This window comes from Coregonus lavaretus (assembly GCF_964263955.1).
Source record: "Coregonus lavaretus genome assembly, contig: HAP1_SCAFFOLD_1735, whole genome shotgun sequence".
Lineage (NCBI taxonomy): Eukaryota > Metazoa > Chordata > Actinopteri > Salmoniformes > Salmonidae > Coregonus > Coregonus lavaretus.
This window is the reverse complement of record NW_028164193.1, coordinates 50370-76465: the sequence shown is the minus strand read 5'-3', so window position 1 is coordinate 76465 and position 26096 is coordinate 50370. Positions and strand designations below refer to the sequence as shown.

Sequence of the window (26096 nt, the reverse complement as noted above, 5' to 3'; positions counted from 1 at the left end):
TCCAGGTGAAGCTGGTTGAGAGAATGCCAAGAGTGTGCAAAGCTGTCGTCAAGGCAAAGGGTGGCTATTTGAAAATAAAATATATTTTGATTTGTTTAACACTTTTTTGGTTAATAGTTTTGATGCCTTCACTATTATTCTACAATGTAGAAAATAGTAAAAAATAAAGAAAATCCCTTGAATGAGTAGGTGTGTCCAAACATTTGACTGCTTCTGTAGGTCTGACACATTGATTTAGGGCAGATGGTAGTACCACCGTTCTTCACGCAAGGTAGAGAGACACACGCACACAAAGAGATAATTGCAAGGTAGTAACACCACAAACTAACTCGGACTCTGGTTGCCTCACCTCGTTCCCAGACCATCTCTTGCTGCCGCTGTCCACACTGTTGAAGCCAGAGTCCAAACCTCCATACTGACCTGAGAACAACTCATGGTCCGACAGACTGTAGGGGAGACATTAGGACCACACACACACACACACAAACACACAAACACACACACACAAACACATCAGTATTCAGCACACACACACACTAGTGCTGCGTGGGTTAACTCATAACCCGCAGTCCCCGTGGTTATATCCGTGGTGACGTTAAATAAAACAATGCATTAAAAATCCATAAAATGTATAACACTTGTGCAAATTCATATCTACAGGATACATTTAGACTTTTCTTTCATTATTTGTATCTGGCATGTGTGTAAGCCCAAGCTTTAGTGCTGCCTGAAACCTGGCACAGTGGACGCTGTACTGTTTCTCAACAGTGCTGCAAGCGAAAGACAAAGTAGGCGATTACAGCCTCATAACTGGACAGTGCGTACTTCGATATTCTAAACTTCGATGGGGTTATAGCCTATTTTCTAAGACTTTTTTTTTTTTTTTTTTCATTCAATGTTTTATTTAATTCATATGCTGGTATAGGCTATTAGCCCACACAGGCAGTCGGCCTACAAGAGGTCCATTTATTGTTTCACATTGTGTTTAGTTTCAGCAGAACCATTGGCTACTGTTCAATAAGGCTTTTCAAATGAATAGGCCTAGATGCTCAAGGAAAACACAATTGTTCAATAAATTATTCAAGGGTAGTAGCCTAATTGTACAGTGTATTTTCACAAAAGCATACGCAAGGTGTAAGTTCAGGTTGTTTGACATTTTTGTGTTTCAGCAAAACATTAGGCTACTGTTCGCAATAGGCATAAATAGTCGATAAATAAATGTTCAAGAAGAACATTCTTCAGTAAATGTTCAAGAGAAAAAAAGGGAACTGTATGGCGCATTTTCTATATTTGCGGGTTGGGTCGGTACTGTAATATCCTTTCTTCTATTGACTCACCAGCTGTACAAGCCAGTAGGTCTCGGTAGTCACCAGCTGTACAAGCCAGTAGGTCTCGGCAGTCACCAGCTGTACAAGCCAGTAGGTCTCAGTAGTCACCAGCTGTACAAGCCAATAGGTCTCGGTAGTCACCAGCTGTACAAGCCAGTAGGTCTCGGTAGTCACCAGCTGTACAAGCCAGTAGGTCTCGGTAGTCACCAGCTGTACAAGCCAGTAGGTCTCAGTAGTCACCAGCTGTACAAGCCAATAGGTCTCGGTAGTCACCAGCTGTACAAGCCAGTAGGTCTCAGTAGTCACCAGCTGTACAAGCCGGTAGGTCTCGGCAGTCACCAGCTGTACAAGCCGGTAGGTCTCGGCAGTCACCAGCTGTACAAGCCGGTAGGTCTCGGCAGTCACCAGCTGTACAAGCCGGTAGGTCTCGGTAGTCACCAGCTGTACAAGCCAGTAGGTCTCAGTAGTCACCAGCTGTACAAGCCGGTAGGTCTCGGCAGTCACCAGCTGTACAAGCCGGTAGGTCTCGGCAGTCACCAGCTGTACAAGCCGGTAGGTCTCGGCAGTCACCAGCTGTACAAGCCGGTAGGTCTCGGCAGTCACCAGCTGTACAAGCCAGTAGGTCTCGGCAGTCACCAGCTGTACAAGCCAGTAGGTCTCGGCAGTCAGCAGCTGTACAAGCCAGTAGGTCTCGGCTGTCACCAGCTGTACAAGCCGGTAGGTCTCGGTAGTCACCAGCTGTACAAGCCAGTAGGTCTCGGCAGTCACCAGCTGTACAAGCCAGTAGGTCTCGGCAGTCACCAGCTGTACAAGCCAGTAGGTCTCGGCAGTCACCAGCTAGCTGTACAAGCCGGTATGTCTCAGTAGTCACCAGCTGTACAAGCCGGTATGTCTCAGTAGTCACCAGCTGTACAAGCCAGTAGGTCTCAGTAGTCACCAGCTGTACAAGCCGGTAGGTCTCAGTAGTCACCAGCTGTACAAGCCAGTAGGTCTCGGTAGTCACCAGCTGTACAAGCCAGTAGGTCTCGGCAGTCACCAGCTGTACAAGCCAGTAGGTCTCGGCAGTCACCAGCTGTACAAGCCAGTAGGTCTCGGTAGTCACCAGTTGTACAAGCCAGTAGGTCTCAGTAGTCACCAGCTGTACAAGCCAGTAGGTCTCGGTAGTCACCAGCTGTACAAGCCAGTAGGTCTCGGCAGTCACCAGCTGTACAAGCCAGAAGGTATCGGTAGTCACCAGCTGTACAAGCCAGTAGGTCTCGGTAGTCACCAGCTGTACAAGCCAGTAGGTCTCAGTAGTCACCAGCTGTACAAGACAGTAGGTCTCAGTAGTCACCAGCTGTACAAGCCAGTAGGTCTCGGTAGTCACCAGCTGTACAAGCCAGTAGGTCTCGGTAGTCACCAGCTGTACAAGCCAGTAGGTCTCAGTAGTCACCAGCTGTACAAGCCGGTAGGTCTCGGCAGTCACCAGCTGTACAAGCCGGTAGGTCTCGGCAGTCACCAGCTGTACAAGCCGGTAGGTCTCGGCAGTCACCAGCTGTACAAGCCGGTAGGTCTCGGTAGTCACCAGCTGTACAAGCCAGTAGGTCTCAGTAGTCACCAGCTGTACAAGCCGGTAGGTCTCGGCAGTCACCAGCTGTACAAGCCGGTAGGTCTCGGCAGTCACCAGCTGTACAAGCCGGTAGGTCTCGGCAGTCACCAGCTGTACAAGCCGGTAGGTCTCGGCAGTCACCAGCTGTACAAGCCAGTAGGTCTCGGCAGTCACCAGCTGTACAAGCCAGTAGGTCTCGGCAGTCACCAGCTGTACAAGCCAGTAGGTCTCGGCTGTCACCAGCTGTACAAGCCGGTAGGTCTCGGTAGTCACCAGCTGTACAAGCCAGTAGGTCTCGGCAGTCACCAGCTGTACAAGCCAGTAGGTCTCGGCAGTCACCAGCTGTACAAGCCAGTAGGTCTCGGCAGTCACCAGCTAGCTGTACAAGCCGGTATGTCTCAGTAGTCACCAGCTGTACAAGCCGGTATGTCTCAGTAGTCACCAGCTGTACAAGCCAGTAGGTCTCAGTAGTCACCAGCTGTACAAGCCGGTAGGTCTCAGTAGTCACCAGCTGTACAAGCCAGTAGGTCTCGGTAGTCACCAGCTGTACAAGCCAGTAGGTCTCGGTAGTCACCAGCTGTACAAGCCAGTAGGTCTCGGCAGTCACCAGCTGTACAAGCCAGTAGGTCTCGGTAGTCACCAGTTGTACAAGCCAGTAGGTCTCAGTAGTCACCAGCTGTACAAGCCAGTAGGTCTCGGTAGTCACCAGCTGTACAAGCCAGTAGGTCTCGGCAGTCACCAGCTGTACAAGCCAGTAGGTCTCGGCAGTCACCAGCTGTACAAGCCAGTAGGTCTCGGTAGTCACCAGCTGTACAAGCCAGTAGGTCTCGGTAGTCACCAGCTGTACAAGCCAGTAGGTATCGGTAGTCACCAGCTGTACAAGCCAGTAGGTCTCGGTAGTCACCAGCTGTACAAGCCAGTAGGTCTCGGTAGTCACCAGCTGTACAAGCCAGTAGGTCTCGGTAGTCACCAGCTGTACAAGCCAGTAGGTCTCAGTAGTCACCAGCTGTACAAGACAGTAGGTCTCAGTAGTCACCAGCTGTACAAGCCAGTAGGTCTCGGTAGTCACCAGCTGTACAAGCCAGTAGGTCTCGGCAGTCACCAGCTGTACAAGCCAGTAGGTCTCGGCAGTCACCAGCTGTACAAGCCAGTAGGTCTCGGTAGTCACCAGTTGTACAAGCCAGTAGGTCTCAGTAGTCACCAGCTGTACAAGCCAGTAGGTCTCAGTAGTCACCAGCTGTACAAGCCAGTAGGTCTCAGTAGTCACCAGCTGTACAAGCCAGTAGGTCTCGGTAGTCACCAGCTGTACAAGCCAGTAGGTCTCGGTAGTCACCAGCTGTACAAGCCAGTAGGTCTCGGCAGTCACCAGCTGTACAAGCCAGTAGGTCTCGGTAGTCACCAGTTGTAAAAGCCAGTAGGTCTCAGTAGTCACCAGCTGTACAAGCCAGTAGGTCTCGGTAGTCACCAGCTGTACAAGCCAGTAGGTCTAGGCAGTCACCAGCTGTACAAGCCAGTAGGTCTCGGTAGTCACCAGTTGTACAAGCCAGTAGGTCTCGGTAGTCACCAGCTGTACAAGCCAGTAGGTCTCAGTAGTCACCAGCTGTACAAGCCAGTAGGTCTCGGCAGTCACCAGCTGTACAAGCCAGTAGGTCTCAGTAGTCACCAGCTGTACAAGCCAGTAGGTCTCAGTAGTCACCAGCTGTACAAGCCAGTAGGTCTCAGTAGTCACTCCAAGTCCATTTGGTTTTTCTTTGTCATCCCTTACTGATCTGTTATTATTCATTGATGTATGTGATTCCTCTGCCATCTCCCTCCATCCTTCCCTCTCATCGTGTAATTAACTGTTAGATTAAAAGGTCAATTAAGTCAATAGATAAACTCTCTATCTGGTCTCCTCCCTCCCCTCCTCCTCCTTCTCCTCTCCCTCCCTTCCCCTCTCACCAGCTATTAAACCCTGTAGGTCTCAGGGCTCTCTCCAGCTCCTCCTGGCTCCTCTTGCAGGCCTCGATGTTGAGGAACTTGAAGATGTGGTACTTCCCCTTGGAGCAGATCTGGGCGGGCGGCTGCTGCAGGGGGTTGTTGTCCAAGACTATGGTCTGGAGTTGGCGCAGGTGACGGTAACACACGGGCACGCGGGAGATGTGGTTACAGGACACGTCTAACCGGACCAGGGGCAACTCGGACAACTCTGAGAGGTAGAGAGCTGTAGTTTAGTGTCAAGCTGATATCTAATCATCATGGAAATTACTGTATCATGGGAAATAATAAAAAAATACACTTTTGTCACTATCAAGTCAATGCTTTGATAGCCTTGAGGGGAAGGGGGGGAGGGACTTTCATTTGAACTATGATTTAGCAATTATGTTATATTCAATTCACATAAGGCCTGAAACAACTTTTCTCAAACCGTGTCGACTCAAATGGAGGTGTTTCAGTGGTTGTAACCCATGTTATCTTGTTCTGAGAACCTGGAGGTTGGAAGGGAGCTCAGGGCAGGATTAGCGGATGGAGGGGCGCTATGAGGCCAGAGCTATACCGGCACCGTACAGGTCACACGGTCACAGGCAGCTGGCTTGTTTCACTGTGGGATTTCAGTGCCGTTGTTTACAACTACTGTATTGGTTTGTTTGGGTTAAAGCATCTGGTAGTGGTAGTCTGGTCTGTTTCACAACAGGGTCAGAGAGGAGATATTAGGGGAAAGTAGAGTGTTATTATCTAGGTTAGGAACAGTTGGACTTATGCCTAATTTATACACTATATACACAAAAGTATGTGGAAACCCCTTTAAAAATGAGTGGATTCGGCTATGTCAGCCACACCCGTTGCTGACAGGTGTATAATGTCGAGCACACAGCCATGCAATCTCCATAGACAAACATTGGCAGTAGAATGTCCTTACTGAAGAGCTCAGTGACTTTCAACGTGGCACCGTCATAGGATGCCACCTTTCCAACAAGTCAGTTCGTCAAATGTCTAGGCCCCTTAGTTCCAGTGAAGGGAAATCTTTAACGCTACAGTATACAATTACATTCTAGACGATTCTGTGCTTCCAACTTTGTGGCAACAGTTTGGGGAAGGCCCTTTCCTGTTTCAGCATGACAATGCCCCCGTGCACAAAGCGAGGTCCATACAGGAATGGTTTGTCGAGATCGGTGTGGAAGAACTTGACTGGCCTGCACAGAGCCCTGACTTCAGCCCCATCGAACAACTTTGGGATGAATTGGAACGCCGACTGCGAGCCAGGGCTAATCGCCCAACACCAGTGCCCAACCTCACTAATGCTCTTGTGGCTGAATGGACACGCTGACACACAGAGGTGTATTAGCAGTGGTATTCAAAGTCAGGGTCACGACCCCTAGTGCGGTCGTGGGTAAACTGCAGCGGCGGGGGGTTGCCAAATTGTTTTAGGAATAAAAAAATTTTGGAATACAGATTATTGTATGGGACAATATACAAATGTTCTTGAGAAAGATAAATTAGAAAAATTACATTTGATAGACTAAATGTATTTATTGGTTTCTTTTCATTTTGATAAGAGATTAAAATGTTATGAATTGAAGGTTATTTTTTGATTTAAAAATGTACAGATTTGAAAGGGATAATCCACCCCAAACCACTAATTCCCATGATTAATAGTGTTAAACAACACTAATATGTGAAAACAATATTTTCTGGTGAACAAATGTTACATTTTGTCATTATAAAAAGGTTGGTAGCAACATGCAAAAATTGTTGTGGAAATCTTTTGCTGCTCAAGTCGACTAGAAAACCCACAATGCAATGCTCCCTCTCTGGGATGGCTGGCTCGCTAGCTACATACAATAATACCAGTCAATATCAGCATGTGAAGGAGCTAGTTAGCTGTAAAATCGCCTAAAACAAACTGCCCTATCAATTTAGGAGTCTCTCACCCGAGTTCAACTCGCAGTTCGCCCAGAGCGATGCAGAGTACGTTGCTATGACGACAACAGCCCTTTCCCACAGACACACAGGGCGCATTGCGAGATGGTACTTGAAGGCGAAACATGAGTTGAATAATTTGGTACGCCGTTTAGATTGAGCACATCTAAGCAAAATATATACTTTATCATGACGATATTAAAAAAAACGGATGGATGTGTTCTTGACAAGTATGGCCATGGGGTCCCCCGCTGAAAAAGTTTGAATACCACCGGTATATATGGTGTACGTAGGGGTCAAAGGTCAGGGGTGTGTGTGTGTGTTTGTCTCTCACCCTCTGGCAGCGTAGTGAGCTGGTTCCTCCTCAGGTTGAGATCTCTCAGGCACTCCAGCTGACCCAGCTCCACAGGCAAACACTGCAGGCCATTACAACTCACATCCTACGGGACAGAGGAAAACCAGGTCATCAAAAGTGTAAACGGCAACCCAGGCCTTGACTACACCCCAAAGAGTATGCAAGAAAGAAGGTCAAGAGAAAGAACGAGAGAGAGAGAGAGAGAGAGAGAGAGAGAGAGAGAGAGAGAGAGAGAGAGAGAGAGAGAGAGAGAGAGAGAGAGAGAGAGAGAGAGAGAGAGAGAGAGAGAGAGAGAGAGAGAGAGAGAGAGAGAGAGAGAGAGAGAGAGAGAGAGAGAGAGAGAAAGAGAGAGAGAGAGAGAGAGAGAGAGAGAGAGAGAGAGAGAGAGAGAGAGAGAGAGAGAGAGAGAGAGAGAGAGAGAGAGAGAGAGAGAGAGAGAGAGAGAGAGAGAGAGAGAGAGAGAGAGAGAGAAAGAGAGAGAGAGAAAGAGAGAGAAAGGGGGAGGTAAAGAAGGGAGAGTGAGGGAAAAGGGGCTATAGGTCAGAAAGGAGAAGCAGCATATTAGAAATGTGGGTGGGGGGGGGGAGGGGGGGGAGACAGACAGACAGACAGACAGACAGGACAGAGAAAGGAAGAGTGAGACAGGACTGAAAAATGAATGAGACAGACAGGACTGTGAGCCAGCCAGTGAGGGCAGAGAGAGGAACAGATAGACAGCAGGAGAGAGGGGAGAGGAACAGAGTACCTAAAGCAAACAGGACCACAGTAACAGACTACAAGAGAGATAGCTAGAGAAAAGAGAGAGAGACATATTGACAGATACCTAGAGAAAAACAAAGAGATCAGACAGCCCTGTGCGGTGGGTAGTGGGTAACCTGAGGCGTGGGTAGTGGGTAACCTGAGGCGTGGGTAGTGGGTAACCTGAGGCGTGGGTAGTGGGTAAACTGAGGCGTGGGTAGTGGGTAAACTGAGGCGTGGGTAGTGGGTAAACTGAGGCGTGGGTAGTGGGTAAACTGAAGCGTGGGTAGTGGGTAAACTGAGGCGTGAGTAGTGGGTAACCTGAGGCGTGGGTAGTGGGTAACCTGAGGCGTGGGTAGTGGGTAACCTGAGGCGTGGGTAGTGGGTAACCTGAGGCGTGGGTAACCTGAGGCGTGGGTAACCTGAGGCGTGGGTAACCTGAGGCGTGGGTAACCTGAGGCGTGGGTGTGTATTACTACGTACCAGCTGTCTGAGGTGTGTGAGGGTGTGTATGGATCTGGGCAGGGCCGACAGCTTGTTGTTGCTGACGATCAGGACTCGCAGGAGGGGCAGCTGACAGACCGAGGGGGGCAGGCTGGAGAGAAGGTTACGGCTGCAAAGAGAGACACACAGAACAATTATGAAGTCATACACGCAGGCAACTGAACGAGTGCAAGGAGTTGAAAAGCGCTGTGTGCTACCTGAGGTTGAGGTAGGTGAGAGCCTGTAGGTGGCAGAGGCTGGGGGTGAGGGAGCGAACACAGTTGTGATACAAGCTGAGCGTCTCCAAGGAGATGAACTGGCACAGCTCCTCTGGCAGCTCACACAGACGGTTCTTTGACAGGTCTGAAACAAGAAGAACCAATCACACAGTCAATAATACTGGTATATTGGACAACGGCAACCAATCACAGTCAATAATATTGCCATGAGAAACAAAGAGAACCAATCACAGTCAATGATACTGAAATAAAAGACAAAAAGGACCAAATCACAGTCAATGATTATACAGTTGAAGTCGGAAGTTTACATACACTTAGGTTGGAGTAATAAAAACTTGTTCTTCAACCACTCCACAAATGTCTTGTTAACAAACTATAGTTTTGGCAAGTCGGTTAGGACATCTACTTTGTGCATGACACAAGTAATTTTTCCAACAATTGTTTACAGACATATGATTTCACTTGTAATTCACTGTATCACATTTCCAGTGGGTCAGAAGTTTACATACACTAAGTTGACTGTGCCTTTAAACAGCTTGGAAAATTCCAGAAAATGATGTCATGGCTTTAGAAGCTTCTGATAGGCTAATTGACATCATTTGAGTCAATTGGAGGTGTACCTGTGGATATATTAAAACAGTGTCTCTTTGCTTGACATCATGGGAAAATCAAAAGTAATCAGGCAAAACCTCAGAAAATAAATTGTAGACCTAGCAATTTCCAAACGCCTGAAGGTACCACGTTTATCTGTACAAACAATAGTACGCAAGTATAAACACCATGGGACCACGCAGCCGTCATACCGCTCAGGAAGGAGACGCTTTCTGTCTCCTAGAGATGAACGTACTTTGGTGCGAAAAGTGCAAATCAATCCCAGAACAACAGCAAAGGACCTTGTGAAGATGCTGGAGAAAACAGGTACAAAATTATCTATATCCACAGTAAAACGAGTCCGATATCGACATAACCTGAAAGGCCCCTCAGCGAGGAAGAAGCCATTGCTCCAAAACCGCCATAGAAAAGCCAGACTACGGTTTGCAACTGCACATGGGGACAAAGATCGTACTTTTTGGAGAAATGTCCTCTGGTCTGATGAAAGAGAGAGAGAGAGAGAGAGAGAGAGAGTGGTCTAAGGCACTGCCTCGCAGTGCTAACTGTGCCACTAGAGATCCTGGTTCGAATCCAGGCTCTGTCGCAGCCGGCCGCGACCGGGAGACCCATGGGGCGGCGCGCAATTGGCCCAGCGTCGTCCAGGGTAGGGGAGGGAATGGCCGGCAGGGATGTAGCTCAGTTGATAGAGCATGGCGTTTGCAACGCCAGGGTTGTGGGTTCGTTTCCCACGGGGGGCCAGTATAAAAAAAATATGTATTCACTATTCATGTAAGTCGCTCTGGATAAGAGCGTCTGCTAAATGACGTAAATGTAAATGTAAATGTAAATGATGAAACCAAAATAGAACTGTTTGGCCATAATTATCATCGTTATGTTTGGAGGAAAAAGGGGGATGCTTGCAAGCCGAAGAACACCATCACAACCGTGAAGCACGGGAGTGACAGCATCATGCTGTGGGGGTGCTTTGCTGCAGGAGGGACTGGTGCACTTCACAAAATAGACGGCATCATGAGGAAGGAAAATTATGTGGATATATTGAAGCAACATCTCAAGACATCAGTCAGTAAGTTAAAGCTTGGTCGCAAATGGGTCTTCCAAATGGACAATGACCCCAAGCATACTTCCAAAGTTGTGGCAAAATGGCTTAAGGACAACAAAGTCAAGGTATTGGAGTGGCCATCACAAAGCCCTGACCTCAATCCTATAGAACATTTGTTGGCAGAACTGAAAAAGCGTGTGCGAGCAAGGAGGCCTACAAACCTGACTCAGTTACACCAGCTCTGTCAGGAGGAATGGATCAAAATTCACCCAACTTATTGTGGGAAGCTTGTGGTAGGCTACCTGAAACGTTTGACCCAAGTTAAACAATTTAAAGGCAATTCTACCAAATACTAATTGAGTGTATGTAAACTTCTGACCCACTGGGAATGTGATGAAAGAAATAAAAGCTGAAATTAAATAATTCTCTCTACTATTATTCTGACATTTCACATTCTTAAAATAAAGTGGTGATCCTAACTGACCTAAAACAGGGAATTTTTACTAGGATTAAATGTCAGGAATTGTGAAAAACTGAGTTTAAATGTATTTGGTTAAGGTGTATGTAAACTTCCGACTTCAACTGTAAATCCATGAGAAACAAAAAGGACCAATCACACATCAAATGATACTGACATGAGAGACAAAAAGGACCAATTAAATGAATGGATCGTCGGACCAGTACACAATCTACAAGAAAAAGAGACCAAAAGAGGATAATTCACTACCATTGTAATATGGGTTGGTGGGTGAATGAATAACACAGGGAGAGAGACCCAAACTAGCCGCTGACTGACCTGGACAAAGACAAGTACACAAGGTTCATGGGCATCGACAGCAGTCATACTCGTAGTTTGATATTTTGGATTCTTCATCATGCAATATGAATGCATTTGAACCAGGGAAGAAAATAAAAAAAAATCCCTTTCCAAAGCATTGGCCAAAAATGAACAAAGAGCTCAAAGACTACACTGACCGATCCTGGCAGACAGGACTCCACCTCAAAGACTACACTGACCGATCCTGGCAGACAGGAATCCACCAAGGCCATGTGTCCATTTTTGAGCACAGACAAAATGTTTTTTTTTTTCTCCAAATATAGGCTGAATAGCCTGCTTTGCAGCTGCAGCACCTTGCTGGATGAATGAATGGATGGATGCCCCAGTCAACTGTCTCTCAACATTATCTCCCTCTCTCCCTCCCTCTCTCACTCTCTTGCTCCCTCTCCCTCTCTCTTACTCTCATCCAAGTTCTCTTCCCAACATTTGTCTCCTTTTAGCGCTATCATTGTTTTTCTTAGCTCTTGCCAGTTTCTCATGTTGCTCACTCTCCCACCCTCTCTTCCTTTGTGTGGCCTGTCTTCCCCTCCTCTCCCTGTAAAGGAGGGTTGGGGCGGGCAGTGTTCTCCGGCCTCACCGAGCGTGCGGAGCATGGAGAATTTGACCGTGGAGCTCCGTATAGGCCCTGTAACCGAGCTTGTGTGTGTGGGGGTGTATACTGTGTGTGTGCATACATACAGTGCATTCTGAAAGTATTCAGACCCCTTGACTTTTTCCACATTTTGTTACGTTACAGCCTTATTCTAAAATTGATTTTTTTTTTTTATCCTCAAGCTACACACAATAACCCATAATTACAAAGCAAAAACAGGTTTTTAGAGATTTTTTACGTAAGTATTCAGACCCTCTACTCAGTACTTTGTTGAAGCACCATTGGCAGCGATAACAGCCTCGAGTCTTCTTGGATAAGACTCTACAAGCTTGGCACACCTGTATTTGGGGAGTTTCTCCCATTCTTCTCTGCAGATCCTCACAAACGCTGTCAGGTTGGATGGGGAGCGTCGCTGCACAGCCATTTTCAATCTATCCAGAGATGTTCGACCGGGCTCTGGCTGGGCCAATCAAGGACATTGAAACTTGTCCCAAAGCCACTCCTGCGTTGTCTTGGCTGTGTGCTTAGGGTCGTTGTCCTGTTGGAAGGTGAACCTTCGCCCCAATCTGAGGTCCTGAGCGCGCTGGAGCAGGTTTTCATCAATGATCTCTCTGTACTTTGTTTCGTTCATCTTTCCCTCGATCCTGACTAGTCTCCCAGTCCCTGCCGCTGAAAATAATCCCCACAGCATGATGCTGCCACCACCATGCTTCACCGTAGGGATGGTGCCAGGTTTCCTCCAGATGTGACGCTTGGCATTCAGTCCAAAGAGTTTCATCTTGGTTTCATCAGACCAGAGAATCTTGTTTCTCATTGTCCGAGAGTCCTTTAGGTGCCTTTAGGCAAACTCCAAGCAAAATAATCTAAAAACATGTTTTCGCTTTGTCATTATGGGGTATTGTGTGTAGATTGATGAGGGAAATGTTTTATTTAATCAATTTTAGAATAAGGCTGTAATGTAACAGAATGTGGAAAAAGGGAGTGGGGTCTGAATACTTTCCGAATGCACTTTATTTTCGTCTCTCATGTCTATGTATGGCTGTGGTCAGAGTGCTCCAGGACAGTGCTGTGGTCACAGTGCTCCAGGACAGTGCTCCAGGACAGTGCTCCAGGACAGTGCTCCAGGACAGTGCTCCAGGACAGTGCTCCAGGACAGGGTAGGGAAAAGCTGGCTTTAATAAAAGGCAGCGGTGGAAAAAAGTATCCAATTGTCATACTTGAGTAAAAGTAAAGATAACTTAATAGAAAATGACTCAAGTTGACACGGTCGCCAGCTGTACTGGGTTTCCTCCGACACATTGGTGCGGCTGGCTTCCAGGTTAAGCGAGCAGTGTGTCAAGAAGCAGTGCGGCTTGGCAGGGTCGTGTTTCGGCGGAAGCATGGCTCTCGACCGTCGCATCTCCCGACTCCGTAAGGGAGTTGTAGCGACGGGACAAGACTAACTACCAATTGGATATCACGAAATTAGGCAGAAAAAGGGGTAAAAAGTAAAATAATTACATTAAAAAAAAAGAGTTGTACAAAATATAAATACTAAAGTAGATACCCAAAAGAAACACTTAAATAAAAATACTTTAAAGTAATACTTAAGTACTTTACACCCCTGATAAAAGGCGTTTCATTATGCTGACCAGAATAACTGTTTCACATCCTCCATTAAATGGAAGCCAACATTTCAGCGGAACCCGCAATCCTGACTGTGTGTGTTAGTGTGTGTGTGTGTGTTACTGTGTGTGTGTGTGTTAGTGTGTGTGTCTTGTGGTCCACCCAGCAGCTAAGGGCACTAAGGGTGACTGTGTGTGTTAGTGTGTGTGTGTGTGTTACTGTGTGTGTGTGTGTGTTAGTGTGTGTGTGTCTTGTGGTCCACCCAGCAGCTAAGGGCACTAAGGGTGACTGTGTGTGTTAGTGTGTGTGTGTGTGTTACTGTGTGTGTGTGTGTTAGTGTGTGTGTGTCTTGTGGTCCACCCAGCAGCTAAGGGCACTAAGGGTGACTGTGTGTGTTAGTGTGTGTGTGTGTGTTACTGTGTGTGTGTGTGTTACTGTGTGTGTGTGTGTTACTGTATGTGTGTGTGTGTCTTGTGGTCCACCCAGCAGCTAAGGGCATTAGGAGTGACTGTGTGTAGTACGAGGTGTGTCTATAGTAACCAGGAAAGAGAGTGTACATGTCCATACAATAGCTATGCAAAGTGCGTGCGAGATCTTACAATGGCTACCATAAAAATAAAAAAAATAAAAGTGGTTGTCCCACTGGCTATGATAAGTTGAATGCACCAATTTATAAGTCGCTCTGGATAAGAGCGTCTGCTAAATGATGTAAATGTATTAGGAGTGTATCTCTTGCGTATACTGTACCAGTCATAGGTTTGGACACACCTACTCATTCAAGGGTTTTTCTTAATTTTTTACTATTTTCTACATTGTAGAATAATAGTGAAGACATCAAAACTATGAAATAACACATATGGAATCTTGTAGTAACCAAAAAGTGTTAAACAAATCAAAATATATTTTATATTTGAGATAGTTCAAATTGCCACCCTTTGCCTTAATGACAGCTTTGCATACTCTTGGCATTCTCTCAACCAGCTTCACCTGGAATGTTTTTCCAACAGTCTTGAAGGAGTTCCCATATATGCTGAGCACTTGTTGGCTGCTTTTCCTTCACTCTGCGGTCCAACTCATCCCAAACCATCACAATTGGGTTGAGGTCGGGGGATTGTGGAGGCCAGGTCATCTGATGCAGCACTCCATCACTCTCCTTCTTGATCAAATAGCCCTTCCACAGCCTGGAGGTGTGTTGGGTCATTGTTCTGTTGAAAAACAAACGATAGTCCCACTAAGCTCAAACCAGATGGGATGGCGTATCGCTGCAGAATGCTGTGGTAGCCATGCTGGTTAAGTGTGCCTTGAATTCTAAATAAATCACAGACAGTGTCACCAGCAAAGCACCCCCACACCATAACACCTCCTCCTCCATGCTTCACGGTGGGAACCACACGTGGAGATAATCCGTTCACCTACTCTACTCTCACAAAGCCACGGCGGTTGGAACCAAAAATCTCAAATTTGGACTCCAGACCAAAAGGACAGATTACCACCGGTCTAATGTCCATAGCTGGTGTCTCTTGGCCCAAGCAAGTCTCTTCTTATTATTGGTGTCTTTTAGCAGTGGTTTCTTTGCAGCAAAATCGACCATGAAGGCCTGATTCACACAGTCTCCTCTGAACAGTTGATGTTGAGATGTGTCTGTTACTTGAACTCCGTGAAGCATTTATTTGGGCTGCAATTTCTGAGGCTGGTAACTCCAATGAACTTATCCTCTGCAGCAGAGGTAATTCTGGGTCTTCCTTTCCTGTGGCTGTCCTCATGAGAGCCAGTTTAATCATAGTGCTTAATTCCACAAATGTACTTTTAACAAGGCACACCTGTTAATTGAGTTGCATTCCAGGTGAAGCTGGTTGAGAGAATGCCAAGAGTGTGCAAAGCTGTCATCAACGCAAAGGGTGGCTACTTTGAAGAATCTCAAATGTAAAATATATTTTGATTTGTTTAACACTTTTTGGGTTACTACATGATTCCATATGTGTTATTTCATAGTTTTGATGTCTTCACTATTATTCTACAATGTAGAAAATAGTAAAAATAAAGAAAAACCCTTGAATGAGTAGGTGTGTCCAAACTTGTCTGTGTGTGTGTGTGTGTGTGTGTGTGTGTGTGTGTGTGTGTGTGTGTGTGTGTGTGTGTGTGTACATACATACAGTGAGGGAAAAAAGTATTTGATCCCCTGCTGATTTTGTACGTTTGCCCACTGACAAAGACATGATCAGTCTATAATTTTAATGGTAGGTTTATTTGAACAGTGAGAGACAGAATAACAACAACAAAAATCCAGGAAAATGCATGTCAAAAATGTTATGAATTGATTTGCATTTTAATGAGGGAAATAAGTATTTGACCCCTCTGCAAAACATGACTTTGTACTTGGTGACAAAACCCTTGTTGGCAATCACAGAGGTCAGACGTTTCTTGTAGTTGGCCACCAGGTTTGCACACATCTCAGGAGGGATTTTGTCCCACTCCTCTTTGCAGATCTTCTCCAAGTCATAAATGTTTCGAGACTGACGTTTGGCAACTCGAACCTTCAGCTCCCTCCACAGATTTTCTATGGGATTAAGGTCTGGAGACTGGCTAGGCCACTCCAGGACCTTAATGTGCTTCTTCTTGAGCCACTCCTTTGTTGCTTTGGCCGTGTGTTTTGGGTCATTGTCATGCTGGAATACCCATCCACGACCCATTTTCAATGCCCTGGCTGAGGGAAGGAGGTTCTCACCCAAGATTTGACGGTACATGGCCCCATCCATCGTCCCTTTGATGCGGTGAAGTTGTCCTGTCCCCTTAGCAGAAAAACACCCCCAAAGCATAATGTTTCCACCTCCATGTTTGACGGTGGGGATGGTGTTCTTGGGGTCATAGGCAGCATTCCTCCTCCTCCAAACACGGCGAGTTGAGTTGATAACAAAGAGCTCCATTTTGGTCTCATCTGACCACAACACTTTCACCCAGTTCTCCTCTGAATCATTCAGATGTTCATTGGCAAACTTCAGACGGGCCTGTATATGTGCTTTCTTGAGCAGGGGGACCTTGTGGGCACTGCAGGATGTCAGTCCTTCACGGCGTAGTGTGTTACCAATTGTTTTCTTGGTGACTATGGTCCCAGCTGCCTTGAGATCATTGACAAGATCCTCCCGTGTAGTTCTGGGCTGATTCCTCACCGTTCTCATGATCATTGCAACTCCACGAGGTGAGATCTTGCATGGAGCCCCAGGCTGAGGGAGATTGACAGTTCTTTTGTGTTTCTTCCATTTGCGAATAATCGCACCAACTGTTGTCACCTTTTCACCAAGCTGCTTGGTGATGGTCTTGTAGCCCATTCCAGCCTTGTGTAGGTCTACAATCTTGTCCCTGACATCCTAGGAGAGCTCTTTGGTGTTGGCCATGGTGGAGAGTTTGGAATCTGATTGATTGATTACTTCTGTGGACAGGTGTCATTTATACAGGTAACAAGCTGAGATTAGGAGCACTCCCTTTAAGAGTGTGCTCCTAATCTCAGCTCGTTACCTCTATAAAAGACACCTGGGAGCCAGAAATCTTTCTGATTGAGAGGGGGTCAAATACTTATTTCCCTCATTAAAATGCAAATCAATTTATAAAATTTTTGACATCAGTTTTTCTGGATTTTTGTTTTGTTATTCTGTCTCTCACTGTTCAAATAAACCTACCATTACAATTATAGACTGATCATTTCTTTGTCAGTGGGCAAACGTACAAAATCAGCAGGGGATCAAATACTTTTTTCCCTCACTGTACATACACAGTCGCTATGCTGAGCACTCTCCCTTTCTGTCTCTTTGTCTCCATTGTCTTACTGCTAGAGGGGGGTTGAGTGAACAATGGAGGGGGAGGGGGGAGTGGAGTGGAGTGTTGATCCTGTGTGCTCTGCGTCCCTGCACTCGCTCCCCAAGAAACCACTCAAGAAACCTCTCCTCTCCTCTATCCACCCCCTAACCTCTCCTCTCCTCTATCCACCCCCCTATCCCCGGCCGGACCGACACTCCGCTCTCAGACTCCAGAGCTTTTGTCCTGTTGTTTGATTTGGCAAGGAAGTGTTTCGGAACAAACTCACTCGCAACACACACACACGCACAAACACACACACACGCACAAACACACACACACTCGCAACACACACACACACTCGCAACACACACACACTCGCAACACACACACACACTCGCAACACACACACACTCGCAACACACACACACTCGCAACAAACACACACACGCAACAAACACACACACGCACACACACACACACACACCTTGTCCAAATCCCACTCGAGACCGGAGCGCTCCCATCTGTAGCTGAGATGTCCCAGGCGGTTTTAGGCCTTTTCCCAGCCCAGTGATGTTGCGATAACGAACAACTGACACAACCACTATCAAACGATCGTACACATGGGAAAAGCTTCATTTTTTTTCAGAATGGGAGCTGGCTGTGCTGACAGCGGGTATTGAAATGTCCAGCATCCGACTGGCATTCCAGAGCAGAACAGAGCTGGAGAGAGGGGGAGGCGAACTAGCCTGGGCAGGGCAATGCAGGAGATATAAGCCCAAGTCATTTGGAATAACATGGTTCCCTGGAGACCAGAGATTGGACCACTGAGTTTACTTGAGTCGCTACTCGCTAACACGACCAATCAAAAATCTGTCTGTTTAAGCTGGAGGACCGGCGATCTGCCAACTTCTGTCCAAACAGTTTTGGCTACACACTAATATGACCCCACCATCGAAAGGTGAGACTCAAATCAAAATTATATTTGTCACATGTGGCGAATACAACAGGTGTAGACGTTACCGTGAAATGATTACACAAACGTGTACTTAACGGTTGTTTTGCTCTTGGAGCCTCAAGACTCGTCTGAAGGTAAGGCGGTACCAGTTAAAAAACATGAATGGAAGTCTACATGAAACTATACATTTAGTGCCCCTTAAAAAAAAAAAAGGGGTAAAAAATATATACAGTGCATTCGGAAAGTATTCAGACCCCTTGACCTTTTCCACATTTTGTTACGTTACAGCCTAAATAAAACAATTTCCTCATCAATCTACACACAATACCCCATAATGACAATGTGAAAACAGGTTTATAAATTGTTTTGCAAATGTATAAAAAAATAAAATACCTTATTTTTTTGTTGTTGCAAATGTACAGAAATAAAAAATGTTAATCCCTTTTTTACATAAGTATTCATACCCTTTGCTATGAGACTCGAAATTGAGCTCAGGTGCATCCTGTTTCCATTGATAATCCTTGAGATGTTTCTATAACTTGATTGGAGTCCACCTGTGGTAAATTCAATTGATTGGACATGATTTGGAAAGGCACACACCTGTCTATATAAGGTCCCATAGCTGACAGTGACCAAGACTCTTCCTAGAGCTGGCCGCCCGGCCAAACGGGGAGGAAAGGCCTTGGTCAGGGAGGTGACCAATATTCTGATGGTCACTCTAACAGAGCTACAGAGTTCCTCTGTGGAGATGGGAAAATCTTCCAGAAGGACAACCATCTCTGCAGCACTCCACCAATCAGGCCTTTATGGTAGAGTGGCCAGATGGAAGCCACTCCTCAGTAAAAGGCACAAGACAGCCCGCTTGGAGTTTGCCAAAAGGCACCTAATGGACTCTCAGACCATGAGAAACAAGATTCTCTGGTCTGATGAAACCAAGATCGAACTCTTTGGCATGAATGCCAAGCGTCACGTCTGGAAGAAACCTGGCACCATCCCTAAGGTGAAGCATGGTGGTGGAAGCATCATGCTGTGGGGATGTTTTTCAGAGGCAGGGACTGGGAGACTAATCAGGATCGAGGGAAAGATGAACAGAGCAAAGTACTGAGAGATCCTTGATGAAAACCTGATCCAGAGCGCTCAGGACCTCAGACTGGGGGCGAAGGTTCACCTTCCAACAGGACAACGACCCTAAGCACACAGCCAATACAAGGCAGGAGTGGCTTCGGGAGAAGTCTCTGAATGTCCTTGAGTGGCCCAGCCAGAGCACGGACTTGAACCCGATCGAACATCTCTGAAGAGACCTGAAAATAGCGGTGCAGCGACGCTCCCCATCCATCCTGAGAGCTTGAGAGGATCTGCAGAGAAGAATGGGAGAAACTCCCCAAATATAGGTGTGCCATGCTTGTAGTGTCATATCCAAGAAGACTCAAGGCTGTAATCGCTGCCAAAGGTGCTTCAATAAAGTACTGAGTAATGGTTCTGAATACTAATGTTAATGTGATATTTCAGTTTCGTATTTTTAATACATTTGCAAAAAATATATAAAAACCAGTTTTTGCTTTGTCATTATGGGGTATTGTGTGTAGATTGATGAGGATTTTTTTATTTATTTAATCAATTCTAGAATAAGGCTGTAACGTAACAAATTGTGGAAAAAGTCAAGGGGTCTGAATACTTTCCGAATGCACCGTATACATCCTGAACTTGATCTTTCTCAGTTATAGGACAGAAACTTCAAAACAAACGTCCTTTTTATTATTACTTTTTACTATACATACTATTGTTCTATGTATGGGCTAATAGAATTACAGCCAAATTCAATGTTTCATCAAATATATATATATATATATATATTTATACTTATAGGGGTCCTAAAATTCTAAATCAAATAGCTAAATTATCCTTGGTTTGACCTTCTTAAAACAATTCCATGTTAGCTTAGTAGAAACCCAGCCCGGGCCCTTAGACCTTAGGGGGTTTTAAAACACACACACACAATAGGCTAGCATGTAACCAGACTAGTCTATAGGCACTTTAAAAGCTCAGCTTGACCTTGCATGACCCCATACTGCGTAACCATGGTGATGATGCAGATTTTGTGATGGCTCAACACCAAGGTCACATGTGACTGGCCCGCAAACCCCAACAGACTGGGGAAGAAAACACCTTGACAAATGAGCTAGCTTGGCTCCAAACCTTTTCGCTCGCTCTGAATACACAGCAGCACATTCTAATTCAATCCACAGCATACTCCTACATCTTGTTAAACAACCAAGACAATAGTCCAAATCTAACTGTGTTATTCTAAACTATTAGTTGACAAAGGGTTCATAATTAGAGAACTATGGCAAATTATAGATGGACGAGTGTAGTAAAAAAAAAGGGGGACTGAAATCACTCATGTCCCTGAGAGGCGTTGACCTCCGACCCCTAGCAGTCAAAACGTGGGCACAAAAAAGGGAAAAATCATTTTTGAAGTCAGCCTTGGCGCTGATATGATGAACACCTAATGCATGAGGTAAGAGGGGGCCTGTCTGCGTCGCCTCACCACACAAAGACCAGACCCAGGGTCTCATATTACAACAACACTGACTACTAAGTCAGGGAGAGATGAGGGAGTTACGTAGCCTGTCAACTTACAGCCAGAAACAACCTCATATTCAAATGTGAACAGTCTCTGCTTCATTGAAATTACTGGATAATGGAGAAGGATGCAGGCTAGCATTTGAATAGAAGGAACAGTATTCTTCATTCATATGACAGTTAGGCTTGGGAGGTATACCAAGCATGCATGAGAGCACCAGCTGTTCCGGACGACTATGTGATCACGCTCTCCATAGCCGATGTGAGTAAGACCTTTAAACAGGTCAACATTCACAAGGCCGCAGGGCCAGACGGATTACCAGGGCGTGTACTCCGAGCATGCGCTGACCAACTGGCAAGTGTCTTCACTGACATTTTCAACCTGTCCCTGGCTGAGTCTGTAATACCAACATGTTTCAAGCAGACCACCATAGTCCCTGTGCCCAAGAACACTAAGGTAACCTGCCTAAATGACTACCGATCCGTAGCACTCACGTCTGTAGCCATGAAGTGCTTTGAAAGGCTGGTCATGGCTCACATCAACACCATTATCCCAGAAACCCTAGACCCACTCCAATTTGCATACCGCCCCAACAGATCCACAGATGATGCAATCTCTATTGCACTCCACACTGCCCTCTCCCACCTGGACAAAAGGAACACCTACATGAGAATGCTATTCATTGACTACAGCTCAGCGTTCAACACCACAGTGTCCTCAAAGCTCATCACTAAGCTAAGGACCCTGGGACTAAACACCTCCCTCTGCAACTGGACCCTGGACTTCCTGACGGGCAGCCCCCAGGTGGTAACACATCTGCCACACTGATCCTCAACACGGGGGCCGCTCAGGGGTGCATGCTCAGTCCCCTCATGTACTCCCCGTTCACCCATGACTGCATGGCCAAGGACGGCTCCAACACCATCATTAAGTTCGCTGACGACACAACAGTGGTAGGCCTGATCACCGACAACGATGAGACAGCCTGTAGGGAGGAGGTCAGAGACCTGGCCGTGTGGTGCCAGGATAACAACCTCGCCCTCAACGTGATCAAGACAAAAGGAGATCATTGTGGACTACAGGAAAAGGAGGACCGAGCAGGTTGAGAGCTTCAAGTTCCTTGGTGTGCACATCACCAACAAACTATCATGGTCCAAACACACCAAGACAGTCGTGAAGAGGGCACGACAATGCCTATTCCCCCTCAGGAGACTGAAAAGATTTTGCATGTATCCTCAGATCCTCAAAAAGTTATACAGCTGCACCATCGAGAGCATCCTGACTGGTTGCATCACCACCTGGTATGGCAACTGCTCGGCCTCCGACCACAAGGCACTACAGAGGGTAGTGCGTACGGCCCAGTACATCACTGGGGCCAAGCTTCCTGCCATCCAGGACCTCTATACCAGGCGGTGTCAGAGGAAGGCCCTAGAAATTGTCAAAGACTCCAGCCACCCTAGTCATAGACTGCACTCTCTGCTACTGCATGGCAAGCGGTACCGGAGCGCCAAGTGCAGGTCCAAAAGACTTCTCAACAGCTTCTACCCCCAAGCCGTAAGACTCCTGAACAGCTCATCATGGCTACCCAGACTATTTTATTCTGCTGCTACTCTCTGTTTATGATCTATGCATAGTCACTTTAACTCTACCCACACGTACATATTACCTCAATTACCTCGACTAACCGGTGCCCCCGCACATTGACTCTGTACCGGTACCCCCTGTATATAGCCTCCCTACTGTTTTTTTATTTTACTGATGCTCTTTAATTATTTGCTTTATTTTTTACTTAACACTTTATTGGGGTAGGTTTGGTCTCTGTCTTCCATATAGTAGGTAGTAGGTTGGTGGTCTGTTGATATCCCTCTGGTGGTGTGGGGGCTGTGCTTTGGCAAAGTGGGTGGGGTTATATCTGGTTGGCCATGTCCGGGGGTATCGTCGGACGGGGCCACAGTGTCTCCCGACCCCACCCCCCCCTTGTCTCAGCCTCCAGTATCTATGCTCCAATAGTCTATGTGCCGGGGGGCTAGGGTCAGTCTGTTATATCTGGTGTTATTCTCCTGTCTTATCTGGTGTCCTGTGTGAATTTAAGTATGCTCCCTCTAATTCTCTCTCTCTCTCCCTCCCCTCCCGGAGGACCTGAGCCCTAGGACCATGCCTCAGGAGTAGCTGGCCTGATGACTCCTGGCTGTCCCCAGTCCACCTGGTCGTGCTGCTGCTCCAGTTTCAACTGCTCTGGCTGGGTTTCTGTATAGCACTTTGTGACATCTGCTGATGTAAAAAGGGCTTTATAAATAGATTTGATTGATTGATATATGTTTACAATGTGTGTGTGTGTTAGTGCTCAGTGATTCAATTATTTGAATTCTATTTTGTTGTTAGGTTTGCACAGTTTCTCTAGAGGCAAATCAGATCAAGCCCGAACTGTGCGATGTAGTAGGGAGTTGTAGTTTTGAGTTGTAGTTTTGAGTTGTAGTTTTGAGTTGTAGTTTCCAACAGGCCAAATACTCTACATAGTTCAGGCCAAAATAAACGTGTTAATTAACCATAATCCATTGTGCGCCTACTTGTCCAGTCTGTGTGGGGGTGAACACGGAGAGGGAGAGAAGAGACAGAAGACGTACGATCGAGGGAGATATCGAGAGGTATCTCTACCTGAAAATACATGATCTGAGTGTTTGATAGTTGGTATTCAGCAGTCATATGTCCCGTGTAGCTCAGTTGGTAGAGCATGGCGTTTGCAACGCCAGGGTTGTGGGTTCGATTCCCACGGGGGGCCAGTATGAAAATATATGCACTCACTAACTGTAAGTCGCTCTGGATAAGAGCGTCTGCTAAATGACTAAAAGTGGAAATGTAAAAATAAAAAGTCTGCCTTATTTACCTTGAAGAACTACTAAAATAGTGATTTAGTCAGACAGCACAGGTAGCAGCTCTATAGAGATGAGATGATGACTTGGAATGAAATAATAAAGTCATCAAATAAAACACATGTAAAATACACAACTGAAATATTTTATTAAAGTTAAAAAAAATGGAATAAATGATGGTTAATAAGTGATCAGCAGTAATGGACGGTCACTACCATCATGGGACTTGTATTAATTGTTTTATTCTGTGTTGTTACAGCATTCAACCCAGATAATGAATTTAAAGTTACAAGAAAACAAATTCTAAACGAACCAAAACCAAACAGACCTACAAAAAAGAACTAGTGCGCGTTTCTCTGTCTTTGCATACGCATCAGTGTCTGACTGAAGTAGGTGTGGGTGAGAAGGTGTGTGTGTGAGACTCTGTGTGTGTGTGTGTGTGTGTGTGTGTGTGTGTGTGTGTGTGTGTGTGAGACTGTGTGTGTGTGTGTGTGTGTGTGTGTGTGTGTGTGTGTGTGTGTGTGACTGTGTGTGTGTGTGTGTGTGTGTGTGTGTGTGTGTGTGTGTGTGTGTGTGTGTGTGACAGTGTGTGTGTGTGTGTGTGTGTGAGACTGTGTGTGTGTGTGTGTGTGTGTGTGTGTGTGTGAGACAGTGTGTGTGTGTGTGTGTGTGTGTGAGACTGTGTGTGTGTGTGTGTGTTTCTCTGGCCCTGTCCATGATAAAAGAGAAACAGTGTCGAGATGAAATACGTCAGAAGTGATTTACTCTCCATCCTACAGCCACTCCACTCACCCCTCAGCACCACACTGACATCCAAGAAAAGAGGGAACCGGGGCCTCTTGGTGTGCGTGCGTGTGTGTGTGTGTGCGTGCGTGCGTGTCAGAGAGATAATTACTTACACCCAGACATATCAGGTACTGAATCATCATGGAGGGGGAGAGAGAGGGAGGGAGGTGCTTATAGAGGGAGGGAGAGAGAGAGGGAGGGAGGTGCTTATAGAGGGAGGGAGAGAGAGAGGGAGGGAGGTGCTTATAGAGGGAGGGAGAGAGAGAGGGAGTGATGAAACAACTGAATAACAGAGGGGAGATTATTATGGGAGTGAAAGAGACCAAACAATAGGAAGAAAAAAACCTTAGCTTGGGGCGCCAGAACAAAAAGAGAGAGAGAGAGACAGAGACAGAGACAGAGAGAGAGAGAGAGAGAGAGAGAGAGAGAGAGAGAGAGAGAGAGAGAGAGAGAGAGAGAGAGAGAGAGACAGAGAGAGAGACAGAGAGAGAGAGAGAGAGAGAGAGATAGAGAGAGAGAGAGAGAGAGAGAGAGACAGAGAGAGACAGAGAGAGAGAGAGAGACAGAGAGACAGAGACACAGAGACAGAGAGACAGAGAGACAGAGAGACAGAGAGACAGAGAGAGAGAGAGAGACAGAGGTCTCAACTAAAAGGACCGTTCAATCACGACAGGCTGAAATCCTTCAGGCCCGGGACTCAATGAGCTGTTCCTCAAATCCCGTCTTACGACTGGCCAAGAACACTTGAAAGTATAAGGAGAGGAGTGTCGCTCCGACAGCTGCTTCCATCCTACTTCTACGGGATTCAGGGTACTTTGTGTGCCCGAGACAAAACACGCACACAACTAGCCTATGTGTAGTAAACAGATTCTCATGTGTTTTAATCCCAATACTTACATTGAATGTGTGACTGCAATTCCAGCCACCGCAAAACAAAAAGAGCCTTTGTGGGTCATGTGGGTCTGTGTGTGAAAACAAAAACACAGGCCTTTTCTCTCCATTTGACTGACCCTAATAACAAAAGTACAGTATGGGCTTTCATCTGAACGGACGTTACAATCAACAAAACGACTGCATCCAGACCAGCTTCCTCCTTTCAGGAGGGCTATCATCTGATCTGCTGCTCTGCTGTTTACCTCGTGTGTCAAACGTTGCCAATGGCAATATCAGCAGATACAGCTCCTCAGAAACCTGCCAACCACTGATGCGGCGGAACTACCAAACAGGATGTAGCAACCCCGTCACAGTAGCTAGAGAGACAGCACGAAGAGAGAGTACTGTACAGACCCAAAGAGTGTGTGTTTATGCAGAGTGTGTGTGTGTGTGTGTGTGTGTGTGTGTGTGTGTGTGTGTGTGTGTGTGTAAACAGGGCCCAGATGCCAGCCCTGCAGGGGAGAGGAAACACTGGGGGGGTGGCAGGCTGGGGGGGGGGGGCTGGCTGGTGGGGGGGGGCAGGCTGGGGGGGTGGCAGGCTGGGGGAGTGGCAGGCTGGGGGAGTGGCAGGCTGGGGGGGTGGCAGGCTGGGGGGGGGGGGGCAGGCTGGGGGAGTGGCAGGCTGGGGGAGTGGCAGGCTGGGGGAGTGGCAGGCTGGGGGAGTGGCAGGCTGGGGGAGTGGCAGGCTAGGGGGAGTGGCAGGCTGGGGAGTGGCAGGCTGGGGGAGTGGCAGGCTGGGGGAGTGGCAGGCTGGGAGAGTGGCAGGCTGGGGGGGGTGGCAGGCTGGGGGGGTGGCAGGCTGGGGGAGTGGCAGGCTGGGGGAGTGGCAGGCTGGGGGAGTGGCAGGCTGGGGGAGTGG

The 26096-nt window shown here is 46.9% G+C and overlaps 1 protein-coding gene across 2 annotated transcripts in view; it reads right to left on the bottom strand.

Annotated features, from left to right (window-relative positions):
* LOC311117345 (leucine-rich repeat and calponin homology domain-containing protein 4-like) overlaps positions 1–26096 on the bottom strand; it is a 60932-nt gene that overhangs the window by 19408 nt on the left and 15428 nt on the right. For both annotated transcript variants that reach the window (XM_084192303.1, XM_084192304.1), the window contains exons 2-6: positions 8611–8755; positions 8393–8522; positions 7151–7256; positions 4858–5104; positions 350–446 (exon numbers count right to left, since the gene is read on the bottom strand). In XM_084192303.1, the coding sequence (XP_084048429.1) occupies positions 350–446; positions 4858–5104; positions 7151–7256; positions 8393–8522; positions 8611–8755 (725 nt within the window). The remainder of the gene's footprint in view (positions 1–349; positions 447–4857; positions 5105–7150; positions 7257–8392; positions 8523–8610; positions 8756–26096) is intronic.